Source organism: Sciurus vulgaris (assembly GCF_902686455.1).
Source record: "Sciurus vulgaris genome assembly, chromosome: 2".
Taxonomy (NCBI): Eukaryota; Metazoa; Chordata; class Mammalia; order Rodentia; family Sciuridae; genus Sciurus; species Sciurus vulgaris.
The window spans coordinates 17,294,116-17,305,672 of record NC_136462.1 but is presented as its reverse complement, the minus strand read 5'-3'; the positions used below and the strand labels follow the sequence as shown (position 1 = coordinate 17,305,672).

General features: G+C 38.7%; 1 protein-coding gene across 3 annotated transcripts; it reads left to right on the top strand.

Moving 5' to 3' along the window:
- The first annotated feature begins 2,164 nt into the window (after positions 1-2,164).
- Positions 2,165-8,811, top strand: GPR65 (G protein-coupled receptor 65). Of its 3 annotated transcripts, XM_079127456.1 has the most exons (3): positions 2,211-2,279; positions 4,900-5,008; positions 7,206-8,811. In XM_079127456.1, the coding sequence occupies exon 3, from the start codon at positions 7,625-7,627 to the stop codon at positions 8,630-8,632; it is 1,008 nt and encodes a 335-aa protein (XP_078983582.1). In that variant the 5' UTR covers positions 2,211-2,279; positions 4,900-5,008; positions 7,206-7,624; the 3' UTR covers positions 8,633-8,811. The 3 variants fall into 3 exon arrangements, with proteins under 3 accessions (XP_078983581.1, XP_078983582.1, XP_078983583.1); XM_079127455.1 differs by lacking the exon at positions 4,900-5,008 and having other exon boundaries at positions 2,165-2,279; XM_079127457.1 differs by lacking the exons at positions 2,211-2,279; positions 4,900-5,008 and adding an exon at positions 2,289-4,249.
- Positions 8,812-11,557: the final 2,746 nt, after the last annotated feature.

The window sequence follows — 11,557 nt, the reverse complement described above, 5'->3', positions numbered from 1 at the left end:
TTGTAACCTTAAAACTCACATTTCCCCCCCTTTCTTCCTGTTCTTTCTGACAAGAATCTCTTCTCTTGAGACGATGAACATAAAATGGCTAATGGAGTGTGTAAGAGGAGGCCCGAGGTAAAAAGAAATAAGACTGAGAAAATAGAACAGTATTTCAAAATCTTACCCTGCCATGTGTAATTGTTGTTTTCGTTAGTGAGATTGCACCAGACAAATTATGTGGCCTCACAAAGGACCCCTTATCAGCAGAATCAAATCCTGTGCTGTCTGCCTCATGGAGAAGTTGGAACCAGGCAGATCCACATTCAATTCCTTTTTCTCCATTGGGTAGCCCAAGTGTTCTGACTGGCCAGTGCTGGGTGCCCAGCTTGTGACCTCAGAAGGTAGACACCTGAACACAAATGCTAACCTCCCTAAGACAGTGCGCTTAGTAAAGCTAATTGGTTCTGTCTGACCTTTAGGTTGTTAAAATGTCACAGTGACTCAGTATCTAGCATTTCTGACTACTCATTAGAGACCCCCGTGGTTGAAAATACACCAGTGCTATGTTTTTTAGACTAAATAAGAAGGAAGTGTCTTCTTATTTAGTACAAATGTTGGTAAACTTACTGTGTGAACTGGGCAGGGTTTTAGCACAGGTTAGCTACAATTTTTCTCCTATTGAATCAGGAGAAGTGAAAGTTTAATTGTATTTCTCATGTTCTCTAACTACGTTCTTTTTTTTTTGTTTTTAGTTTTGAAGAGCAAACTGCATAGATATTTGATGTGGACATGAAATACTCTTTCCCTAAAAGCAGAAGTATCGTCTATTTAGTTAATGTAAGCGATTGTTAGAGTCATGAAATACCGATGTTTAGAAACCACAGAGAAGCAGACGTGCCAAACCAAGCAAAAAAAAAAAAAAGGAGAATTTGGGATTGTAGTCACGAGTAAACTGAAATCATTACTTTCATTTGTTTTTTTAAAAAATTAATTTTCCTTTCATCTCTCATCATGTTAGTAACAATATATTCTGAATTTTGAAGTTATAGTATGCTCACTTATTTGTGAATTCTTCTGTACTTTATTAATGTATTACTTTTACTGTTCTTAATCAAAAACCTACAAAGAAAGTATCAAAGATTTGTACATTCCTGATATACCCTACTTAAGGCCAAGATGAATAATTGTGGTTACAGACTCAGCGTGTGCTGATTCATTAAGTCAAAACTTTCCATCCCAAATGACGTCTGTCAGTACAATGTGATTTTCTCTCCCATTTCTAATAAAGGTTTGTGAGGACAAGTTTCAAAGATGACATCTAACATTTTTTATATCTCAAAAGTAGGAAGTTCTAGGAGATAATTTCACTTCATATTAAATAATTTTATAAATTTAGCAGTAACTTTTAATGCATTACAGTACTGCATGAATTTTATCATAACTATATTAGTCTTAAACTATCTGGATTAGTCTTTCAAGTTTCATAAAATTATTTATTTGCCCAAACCAGGAAGTTTACCTGGTTTTAAAAATCTGTTTTCTATTCTCAGAGGAGAGTTAAAAGACAACGAAATACTACATATATAATCCCATTAGCCCTAAAAAGAAGAGAAAAAAAAGACTTTACAAAGTGGTCTACCTTAACCTCCCCTTGCCGCACCTTATCACTGCATTAAACCAGACTCTGCAGCATCGGTTAAACCAGACTCTCCACAATCGATCAATCGCCCAACCTGCGTTCTTCCTCTTCTGTCTTGTTCTCAGAACTTGATCACCCAAGTCCACCTGCAGCTTTGTCTCTTATCTCACACCGTCCTGGCTCATCATACCTTACCTGTATGTCTCCTTTACTAAGTGATAAGCTCCTATTTGGGTCACAGACAGGTCTTACACCTCTCCTAGCACAGTGTCCTAAGAATAGCGTAGAAATATGTATGGGTGGAATGAATGAATGAGTGGAACATCTAGTACATCTTCTATTAAGTAAAGCACACATAATATCAGTACATATTTGTAATTAAAATGCAAAGAGAAAAGTAAGTCATAAAAATTACACACAGTAAATGATAAAAATGTTGTTTTAAAGTACTTAAGATCTTGACTTTTTTTTTTTTATGTTGTTGCTTGAATTTGGACAATATAAACCTTCCCATTAAGATGCTGCTTCCTCATTGGTTTATGATGAAATATGAGATATGAGTGCAATTTCCTGTCCCCTCAAGAATGCTGGTTTCTCTTCTCGATGCCAGATTTATCAGACTCCTCAGTCAACAAAAGCATCACTCCAAGAAAGCGGGGTAAGTGTAAGATTAAAAACAGAATGAGATTTTAAGCTAGATAACGTGCTTTGGCAGGGTGGTCAGCAGGGCTGCAGAGTTTTATCTGGTGTAGGATGTATGAATGTAGTGAGGCAGGGTATTGTAAGAGAAGAGGAAGACGCGTGGTTTCCTCTACTTTGAGCGTTGGTGAAGAGATGTCGAAATTTAAATTTAGAACTAGTTAGGTAGATATACAAAAAGGGAATAAACATGCTCCATTTCTTGTTCAGAAAACGGTATATTGCCAAAATACATTGTTTAGGAGGAAACCTACCAGCTCCCAGTTGCAGGGCTACTGGGCACGTTTCCTCAGCAATACAATAATCTAATGACATCTTTCATGCTCATCAGAAATAATGTGAAGTTAGGAAATAATGTTCTAACATTAACAACTATTTGTTAGTAAGTGACTATCACATTGCCTGGAATACAGTAGTCTTAATAAATAGCTAGTAAACTGATAAATGAAAGCAAACCTTCTTGTAACACTAGAGGAAAATAGTTTCCTTTTGATAATTCTCATCAATGATTCTGACTATTTTTGGAGTTGTTTAGGAACAGGTATACTTTAAGATACTATAGATTATCTTTTGGCATTTAGTAAATATTAAAATAAAAATTAAAAACTCATCCCAATTTCTTGGCTGGTTCTAAAAACGATTTTTTCCAAATCTGATTAAAGTAGACAAGCCAACATTTGAAAAAAAAAAAAAATGCATGAATAACAGGAAGTTTGTGTTCCACTAAAACTGTGGACCTGCTTGCATTAAATTAACAAATATTATCTGCAAATCTCGGTATTATATATGAAGCGTTAGTGTTCAAACCAGGCTAAGTTCCTCCGGTTCCTCTGCCATGCTCTGGCCAGGTGGTCAAAGGTGAGCTCCTGGTAAGAAACGTGGGGGAAAGCACAGGTGAGAGCAGCATAGAACCAATGATACCATTGAAACCACAGCGACAGTTAGCACACAGTGAAGGCTTGCCCTGTGCCGGGTTCTTTGCCTGGTGTCCATCCCGTTCAACCCTCACAACTACCCTATGACTAAGTGACGCATGTGGAAATTGGAACTTAGGTCACAGAGCCCCCAACGGTCATGGAGAGGTTTTCAAACTGTCTCCAGAGCCCACGCCCATAACCACAAGGTCGTAGGGCCTCTGTTGCCCAACAGAGAGGAGACCCGGTATCTGCCTCATGAAACCAGCTTGTCCTGTGTTTGTTTTCAGCAAGACAGAAAACACTTTTGCAGCTAGAGAAATCCATTCTGCTGAGAACTTTATAAACTCTCCCCAAATTGTTTTATCCATGTTATCCTTTTTCTTGAGGAAAAATGTATACTTATTGAGTAACATTGAGAAGCAGGGGTACACATGGCCAGCCTTCCACAATCGTGGTCCTGGTCCCAAGGGAGGATGTTTCCAGGGTCCAGGCGTATCAGCCTAACGGGGAGCACCATGCCGAGTCTTCATCAGGTCACCTCCTTAGCTTCATCAATTCTTGGTGCTTCTCAGCCTCCACTCTAGTCCTTCCGTTATGTCCTACAGAAGCTGCTTAAGTGAGAAATTTAATGGGAGGAAATTTTCTCCGTGGTAGTTTGTCTTAAAATGTTCTTATTTTTTCTCTGGTTCTAGCAAATTAGTTCTGTTGTTTACACAGTTATAAGATGACATATATTTTCTTGGCCATTTAGGAATATGAATCCTCTGTCTACTATTATTGTTTTTACCAAATCCTCTGTCAGTCTAAACCTTATTCTACATAGGTAATTCATCTTTTCTCTCTGGCACTTTTTTTCCTTAATCTTTGGTGATCTGCAGTTTGATTGCAATGTCTCTAAGTATAGAGTCACGTTTCTGTTATTTTTTTATCCTATTTGGAATTTGTAAGTCTTCATAAATCTGAGGACTCCATGTCCTTCATCAGTTCCAGAAAGTGCTCAATCGTTATCTTTGTAAGTATTGCCTCTTCCCTATCCTCTCTTCTCTCCCTTCATGCAACTCAGGTTACACACCTGCTGACCATTATACATGGCTCTTTGGTGTTTTCTCTTTAACACTGATCATCTCATCTCCTTTCTTTAGTTCTGTCTTGCAAAATATGAATTCTCTCTTCATCTGTATCTAACTAATTGGTTGATTCTTAAATTTAAATTATTATGGTTTTTATTTCTAGAAACTATTTCAATCTTTTAAAAAATTATGTCATTTTTATTTTCTTTTGCTCCTTACTTTTGTGTTCCAGTTCCTTCTTTTGTTTCTTTAAACATATTAAACACACATTTTGTGTTACATATTAATTTACCTCTAAAGCTTTAGTGGATCTAATTCTTTCTTGTTTTTGCTCAGTCTCACACACAGTGGCTTATTTCTCTCTCTCTCTCTCTCTCTCTCTCTGTCTCTCTCTCTGTATACATGTGCACGTGTATGATTTAGTGAGTTTATATATGGATTTTTTAGTGAGGTCATATATAGATATTTTTAGTAAGGTCATATGGATTTTTTTTTTTTTTTTTTTTTTTTTTGGTACTATGGATTTTAACTCGGAGGTACTTAACTACTTAGCCACATACTCAGCCCTTCTTTGTATTTTATTTGGAGACAGGGTCTTGCTGAGTTGCTGAGGCTGGCTTTGAACTTACTATCCTCCTGCCTCAGTCTCCTGAGCCACTGGGATAACACACATATGACCAGCTTTCTGGGATTCTTTGAAGGTGATGTTAAGAAGGCTTATCTCAAGGGAGAATTTGTATTTACTTCTTCCAAGTGCCTAAAATTTATTTATTTTTCATATAATAAATGTTTATTTTTAGTGAATTTATTTCCATAACTATTTAAATTATTTATGCTTTGTTCTGTTTTAATGACTATGTTTTAAAAAGTAAAATCATGTTTCTTAGGAAGGCATACATACTCCATCTGCATGTGAAACAGATGTTATTTGTCAAGATACTTCGCATTCCATCTCACACAGCCTTCTAATTCCACTATTGCATGCAGGAAAAAAAAGCACATTTCCCAAGTATGCAGTCTGATAAATTTTTACACACTGGGCATGCTTGTGGAAGTGGCAGAATATCAAGAAACAGAAAATTACCAAAATCTCAGAAGTTCCCATCATGCCCTCTTTCCATGGCATCTGGTTCCTTACCAAAAATGAGCACACTTCTAACTTCTAGCAGCATGTATTAACTTTGCTAGGCACTCTGCCACGTTTGTCTTTCCTATCACTCTGCATTATATTTGTGAACTTCACCCATGTTATTGCATATTAACAATAATTTCTTCATTTTTATTAATGTATAGATTTTAATTGTGTTAATACACCACAGTTTACTTATCCAATCTACTGCTAAAAGGCATTTAATTTGAGGGATTTTACACACAGTGCTACTGTGAACATTCTAATCTTGGTGCACTGCTGTGCTAAGCATGTGTGCATCCATATATACCTAGAGATGGAGTTGCATGAATACTCAGGGAAGCATTTTTTTTTTTTATAGCTCCTCACAGAAACTAAGCTGAGATATGGAACTTGCCAACTTTTCTCTGCTGTCCGCAAAATGTCTGTGCGGTTTACTACTTTATTTTGTTTTCTGGTTCACCCTTCCCCTGAGGGTGGAGGCCCCTGGATCCCAGTGTGTGGGGGGTGGTCGACGACCTCCCTCCCTGTGTGGGCCCAGACTTAGTGCTGATCTGCTCCAGAGGCTCTGGCTCTTTCCTCCGGAGCCACGGATGCCTTCGGATTCTCCAGAGCTTATCACTTACCTCCCTCATCTCAGCTCCCACTTTCATTTCTCCAGCAGAATTAATTTTCTCTCTGGAAGGGACTGTTTGGATTTGAAAGGCTGTTTTTCACGTGTCATTCATATTTTTAGGTGTGATGAAGCTAGAAGATCTCAGGAGGTTTTCTTCGTTTTGTCTTGAGTGAGATATATCATGGACTCTGGATATGGCTTGCTCTACAAGCAGGATCCTTGTGCCTTATGATGGCAGGTCCCTTATATGCTCAGGATCCTTCAGTGCTTGGAAAGTAGAGGTTTAATGCTCTGCCTGGTGCCCTTGCAAAGCTTTCTGTGAAGGTCCCCATCAGGTAAATCATCCAAACCACAGAAAGCCCACCACTAACAGCAATACGGAAGTATTTCTTCACTCCAGGATGGGGAGAAGAATGGGTCCTTTACTCCTGTGTGAAGCTATGACATCATAGCTTCAAAAAGAAACTACCCTCATAAATAACCTGGGATATCAGCAAAAAAATGGTTGATCATAAGATTTTACCTAGAAGTCAGAACATTCTTGTTTATGAAAGTATAAAAGCCTTATGAAAGTCCCTCTTGTTTCTGAAAGACAGAGTGTAATAGCTCACAAAGGAAGGAAAAGGATAGACAGCAGAGATAGGGTTGTCTATGTATTAAGACTCAAAAAGCTGCTGTACTTTAGAATTCAACTTTATCGTATTTCTTATGAAAATATTTACTTGGCTAAAATGGTGATTTTGAAAGTGCTTTACAACTAGATTGAATATGAAATTAAAAATGTGAAATTGTATCATCACAAGGTGTATCACACACTTGGGGGCATTTCCTGATCACATCCAAATAACTAAATTTTCTATTTTTAGCCACTTAAAATTGCCTTTTGGGTTTAGTTTGGGTTGTTAGCTCATGTCTGGAGAGAAATATAATTCCCTTAGGTAATTCTTATTTGCAGATAGTAAAATATCTCAGCATGTTTTTATTTACTAAAGTCTACTAAGTATTTTTCTACTTAAGCACCTTCATTGTAATTTAGAATATTTGCAATATCTTCAATAAATGGAATAAAAGGAGAATTCTTCAAAATCATGATTATAATGAGGTTATCCATCTTGTAAACATCTAACCTATTCTAGTTCATCTTTCATTACAGACACAAAAGTGTTTAAAAAGAGATGTCAGTCTCTGTGAAAATTAATTCTTTTTGCACCAATCTCTGTGAGACTCATGAAGAAAATTAAATTGAGACAATGCTCCATGGAAATTGAAGGACATTCCAGTTGATCCTGAAGGGTTCTGTGCTTATGGACACGTGGACTTCTCTTCATTGAATTTAGCTAACTACCAGGAGTTTGGATTCTGACTTCCAACAATGGATCATCTTTAAAAACTGACCCACCCTTTAAAAGCAGTGATGAATTAATTAGAACCTTAAAAACCAAAGGAAAATTAAAAAAAAAAAAAAAAAAAAGCCAGGAGAAGAGAATTCAATGTTGAAAACAAACTACAAAAGACTATTTTTCTGTTCCTACATTCTAAGAATTAATGTTATTGCCACCTTAAGAAGAAACAATGAACAGCACATGCATTGAAGAACAGCACGACCTGGAACACTATCTGTTTCCAATTGTTTACATCTTTGTGATCATAGTCAGTATCCCAGCCAATATAGGGTCCCTGTGTGTGTCCTTTCTGCAAGCAAAGAAGGAAAACGAGCTAGGGATTTACCTCTTCAGCTTATCTCTGTCGGATTTGCTGTATGCATTAACTCTCCCCCTGTGGATTGATTACACTTGGAATAAAGACAACTGGACTTTCTCACCTGCCTTGTGCAAAGGGAGCGCCTTCTGTATGTACATGAACTTCTACAGCAGTACAGGCTTCCTCACCTGCATTGCTGTGGATCGGTATTTAGCCGTGGTCTACCCTTTGAAGTTCTCCTTTCTCAGGACGAGAAGATTCGCCTTCATGGTCAGCCTGTCTATCTGGGTGTTGGAATCTATCTTTAATGCTGTCATTTTGTGGGAAGATGAAACAACCATTGAATATTGTGATGCCAGAAGGTCTAATTTTACCTTATGTTATGACAAATACCCTCTGGAGAAGTGGCAGATCAATCTCAACCTGTTCAGGACCTGCACCGGCTATGCGGTACCCTTGGTTGTCATCGTGATTTGCAACCAGAAAGTCTATCAGGCTGTGAGGCACAATCAAGCCACAGAAAACCAGGAAAAGATACGAATCATTAAACTGCTGGTTAGCATCACCCTGACTTTCGTCCTCTGTTTCACTCCCTTTCACGTGATGCTGCTGGTTCGCTGCATTTTAGAGCGGGACGTGAACCTGGAGGACAAGTCCGGGAGGCAGACGTACACCATGTACAGGATCTCGGTGGCCCTGACAAGTCTGAACTGTGTGGCCGACCCGATTCTGTACTGCTTTGTAACCGAAACGGGAAGGTCCGATATGTGGAACATACTGAAATTCTGTACTGGGACCCGCAAAAAATCACAAAGGCAAGGGAAATGCACACTTTCTGTGTCTACAAAAGACACTGTGGAATTAGAGGACCTGGAATAGAACGAAGGATGGGGTACAGGACGTCACTGCGTCCAGATCACTTTTTGTAAAGGGAAGTGCAGCCTGGGAGGCAACAGGTGTCCTCAGTGAAGATTTTAATCCTGTCCAATGGAAACATTTAAAAGTACATGGTACATCTCCCTGCCTGCCTTTTATTAAATGAGATGGATCAAACAAAACCTAATATTTTCCTAATGACTTGGGATCATTATTGTTGATGATAATTGTTTTTTTTTTTTTTTTTAATCTGAGCTGTCATCCCTCGGAGGCTAGTAAGATTGGTACATAAGACTATTGGTCTTTTAAATCAGTGCCCGTTGTGTGTGTTTTTGGTTGTTGGTTTGTTTGTTTTCCAAGGTACTGGGAATTGAACCCAAGGGCACTTTACCACTGAGCTACATCCCCAGCCCTTTTTCAGATTTTCATTTTGAAATAGGACCTCACTAAGTTGCCCAAGCTGGCCTCTGACTTGTGATCCTCCTGCCTCAGCCTCCTGAGTCTCAGGGATTACAGGTGTGCGCCACCACCAAACCAGCCCGTATCTGGATTTTATGGCTTTTCTTACTCTTTGGATTTTGGGCCATGAACCATCAGCTCTCTCAATTCTCTGACTATCTCCAACAATCCCCAACTACCAAATACTGCTTCTCCTCCTTTATAACAAAAAAAAAAAAAAAAAATTTTTAATTTACTCTACTACTAGGTTTAAGTACTGAAGTTACAACAGAAATGATCTCATGAAGCTTCATGAGGTTTATGTCAGTCTGGAAACCTAGTCCCTGAGCTTATAAGATTTCTATAGGAGGTAAAAGCAAATGGATTCCCAGTTTTGTTTTGATTCTTTTTCAGTCTACAGCCGAGGACATGATAGCTGAAATCATCAGAAGTTTATGTTTAGACAAGTAGACATTTATGTTAAATCCACCCAAGGGCTTCTTTGTGGACTTAGAGTATTTAGGGTCTTGATAGATCATTTTGAATCTTCATTGAGGAAATGACTGCCTAGATTTAGGTAGGCACTAGGTAAACATTTCTCCTAACCAAATTGTTTTTTAAGACTCTTTATCCTGCTCTTTCCTTTTCTCCTGTCCTTCCTTCTCTTCTTTATTTGCTCTTTCTACTCCTCCCAAAATGATCAGGTAGCAAATGTCTTGATACCATGTTTTACCATGTCTTGATACCATGTTTTGGTTCAAAACCAAAATCCTAATAATGAGACCAACATTCTCTCAATAATGAATTTCTCAACATACACTGAAAAATCAGTGAGTGCCTAAATGGCAATAATTTTCCTTAAAGTTTTTCATGGTGATCCATAAACAATAGAAAACTGCCTGGTTTTGAGAACTTCTGCTCATTATCTGTTCTTTGCATTATTCTGGTTGTAATGATTTTAGAGAATCCATAGATTCTGTCCAGGCACTCTGAATGAGACACACTCACGTCTGCTTAAGAGATAAAGACACTGCACTAAATAGAATACAATAGTGTGAGCTGTTTCGTTACTAATACATTATTGGCGACCTTTGAGTTGAACACATTTACAGGTAAAAGATACAGAAAGGACCACACAGTTGACTAAAAGCGGAGTCAGAACTTGAAGCCAAGGACCCTGAATTGCCTCCAGAGTTAAGATTTTTTAAAAATACTTTTACCCTTTCTTTAGGTGTGGTACAGACATATGCGTAAAGAGTTCTTCAGTGTCATTGTTGGGTTTAGGTTAGGATAGAGAAAAGGAGAGAGTTATCACATTAATAATTACCTCTGGAAATATCATAAATCTTATAGATAGTAATTAAACTGATCTGTTACAGAGTCCTGATTGGGATTTTCCTTCAATTGGTTTTGTGACGAGACTGGCAAATACAAATTTGTGCCACCCTTAAGGAGAATGTTCTATTTTACAATTAATAGCAGAACATTTATTTAAGATGTTGTGGGATTAGTTCCCAAATGAGCCAAGTTGCCAAAACCTCCTAGCGATCCGTAGTTACCCTCAGAGGAGGGCCAGTCACAGAGAAGCCAAACTGGGAAGCTGCTCGTGTGATTCAGGACAGAGTGCACTAGACACCATCTAAAAATTTCCACAGTGGATCGTGAACCCTTTAGTTTTTAAAGGCTTTTAGGTTCCATATCAAAGTTCCCCATTAAACTGAAAATATTTCTGGAAGGGACAAGACCTTCCAGCTACTATTGCCTGGGATTTTATCACCAGAAGACCCAGACTGGAACATCAGATCATCCACTGACTAGCTCTTTGGAAAACTTTCTTGAAATTTTTTGTCCCAAACTGCAGGGGCAACTGTAACTATAAGCTCGGGGGCACGGCTAGGGGCCAAATAAAATCGGACAGAAAGCGGCTGAAGCAAGCTTTATTGGAATTTGGTCTGGGCGAAATCCCCAGCCCGCTCCAAGGTACAGGTCAGGGTAGGGAGTCAGAGAAAATCGCACATGGCTCCGGCTGCCCAATGTCTTTATAGGCCGGACCGGGCAGGGGTCCTGCTGAGTGGCAGGTGGAGGTAAGGGGTCAGTGGAGTTTTCCTGCCTGTTTAATTGGTTGCTGTGTGGCACGCTGCCCTTTGCCTCAGTTGCTCTGCTCTCCATCATATAGTCGCCCAAATTCCAACCTAACAGTAACACCAGATTTTAACAAGTAGCTATGAAAACACTTTATCCACTGTGGTGAGATAATTGCTCATTACTATGAGTTATTCCCATTTTATCAGGATTGTGTCCAGCTACCTAAGAAATAAAAAAATCCCTGGAAGGACCCTGGGCGTAGGTACATAGCGATATGAACTGATAGGAGCTGATCCCAAGGAAACAATTGTCATGGTCACTCCCTCCAGAGGGTTAGATCCATCTGTTAAGGTAGTTGGAGGACCTCCACCCTTTCTGGTGCTGTAGGGTGTTGTCAGTGGCATC

Bases quoted from the DNA above. Each gene is read 5' to 3' on its own strand.
- GPR65 (XM_079127455.1), top strand. From the start codon at position 7,625: ATGAACAGCACATGCATTGAAGAACAGCACGACCTGGAACACTATCTG.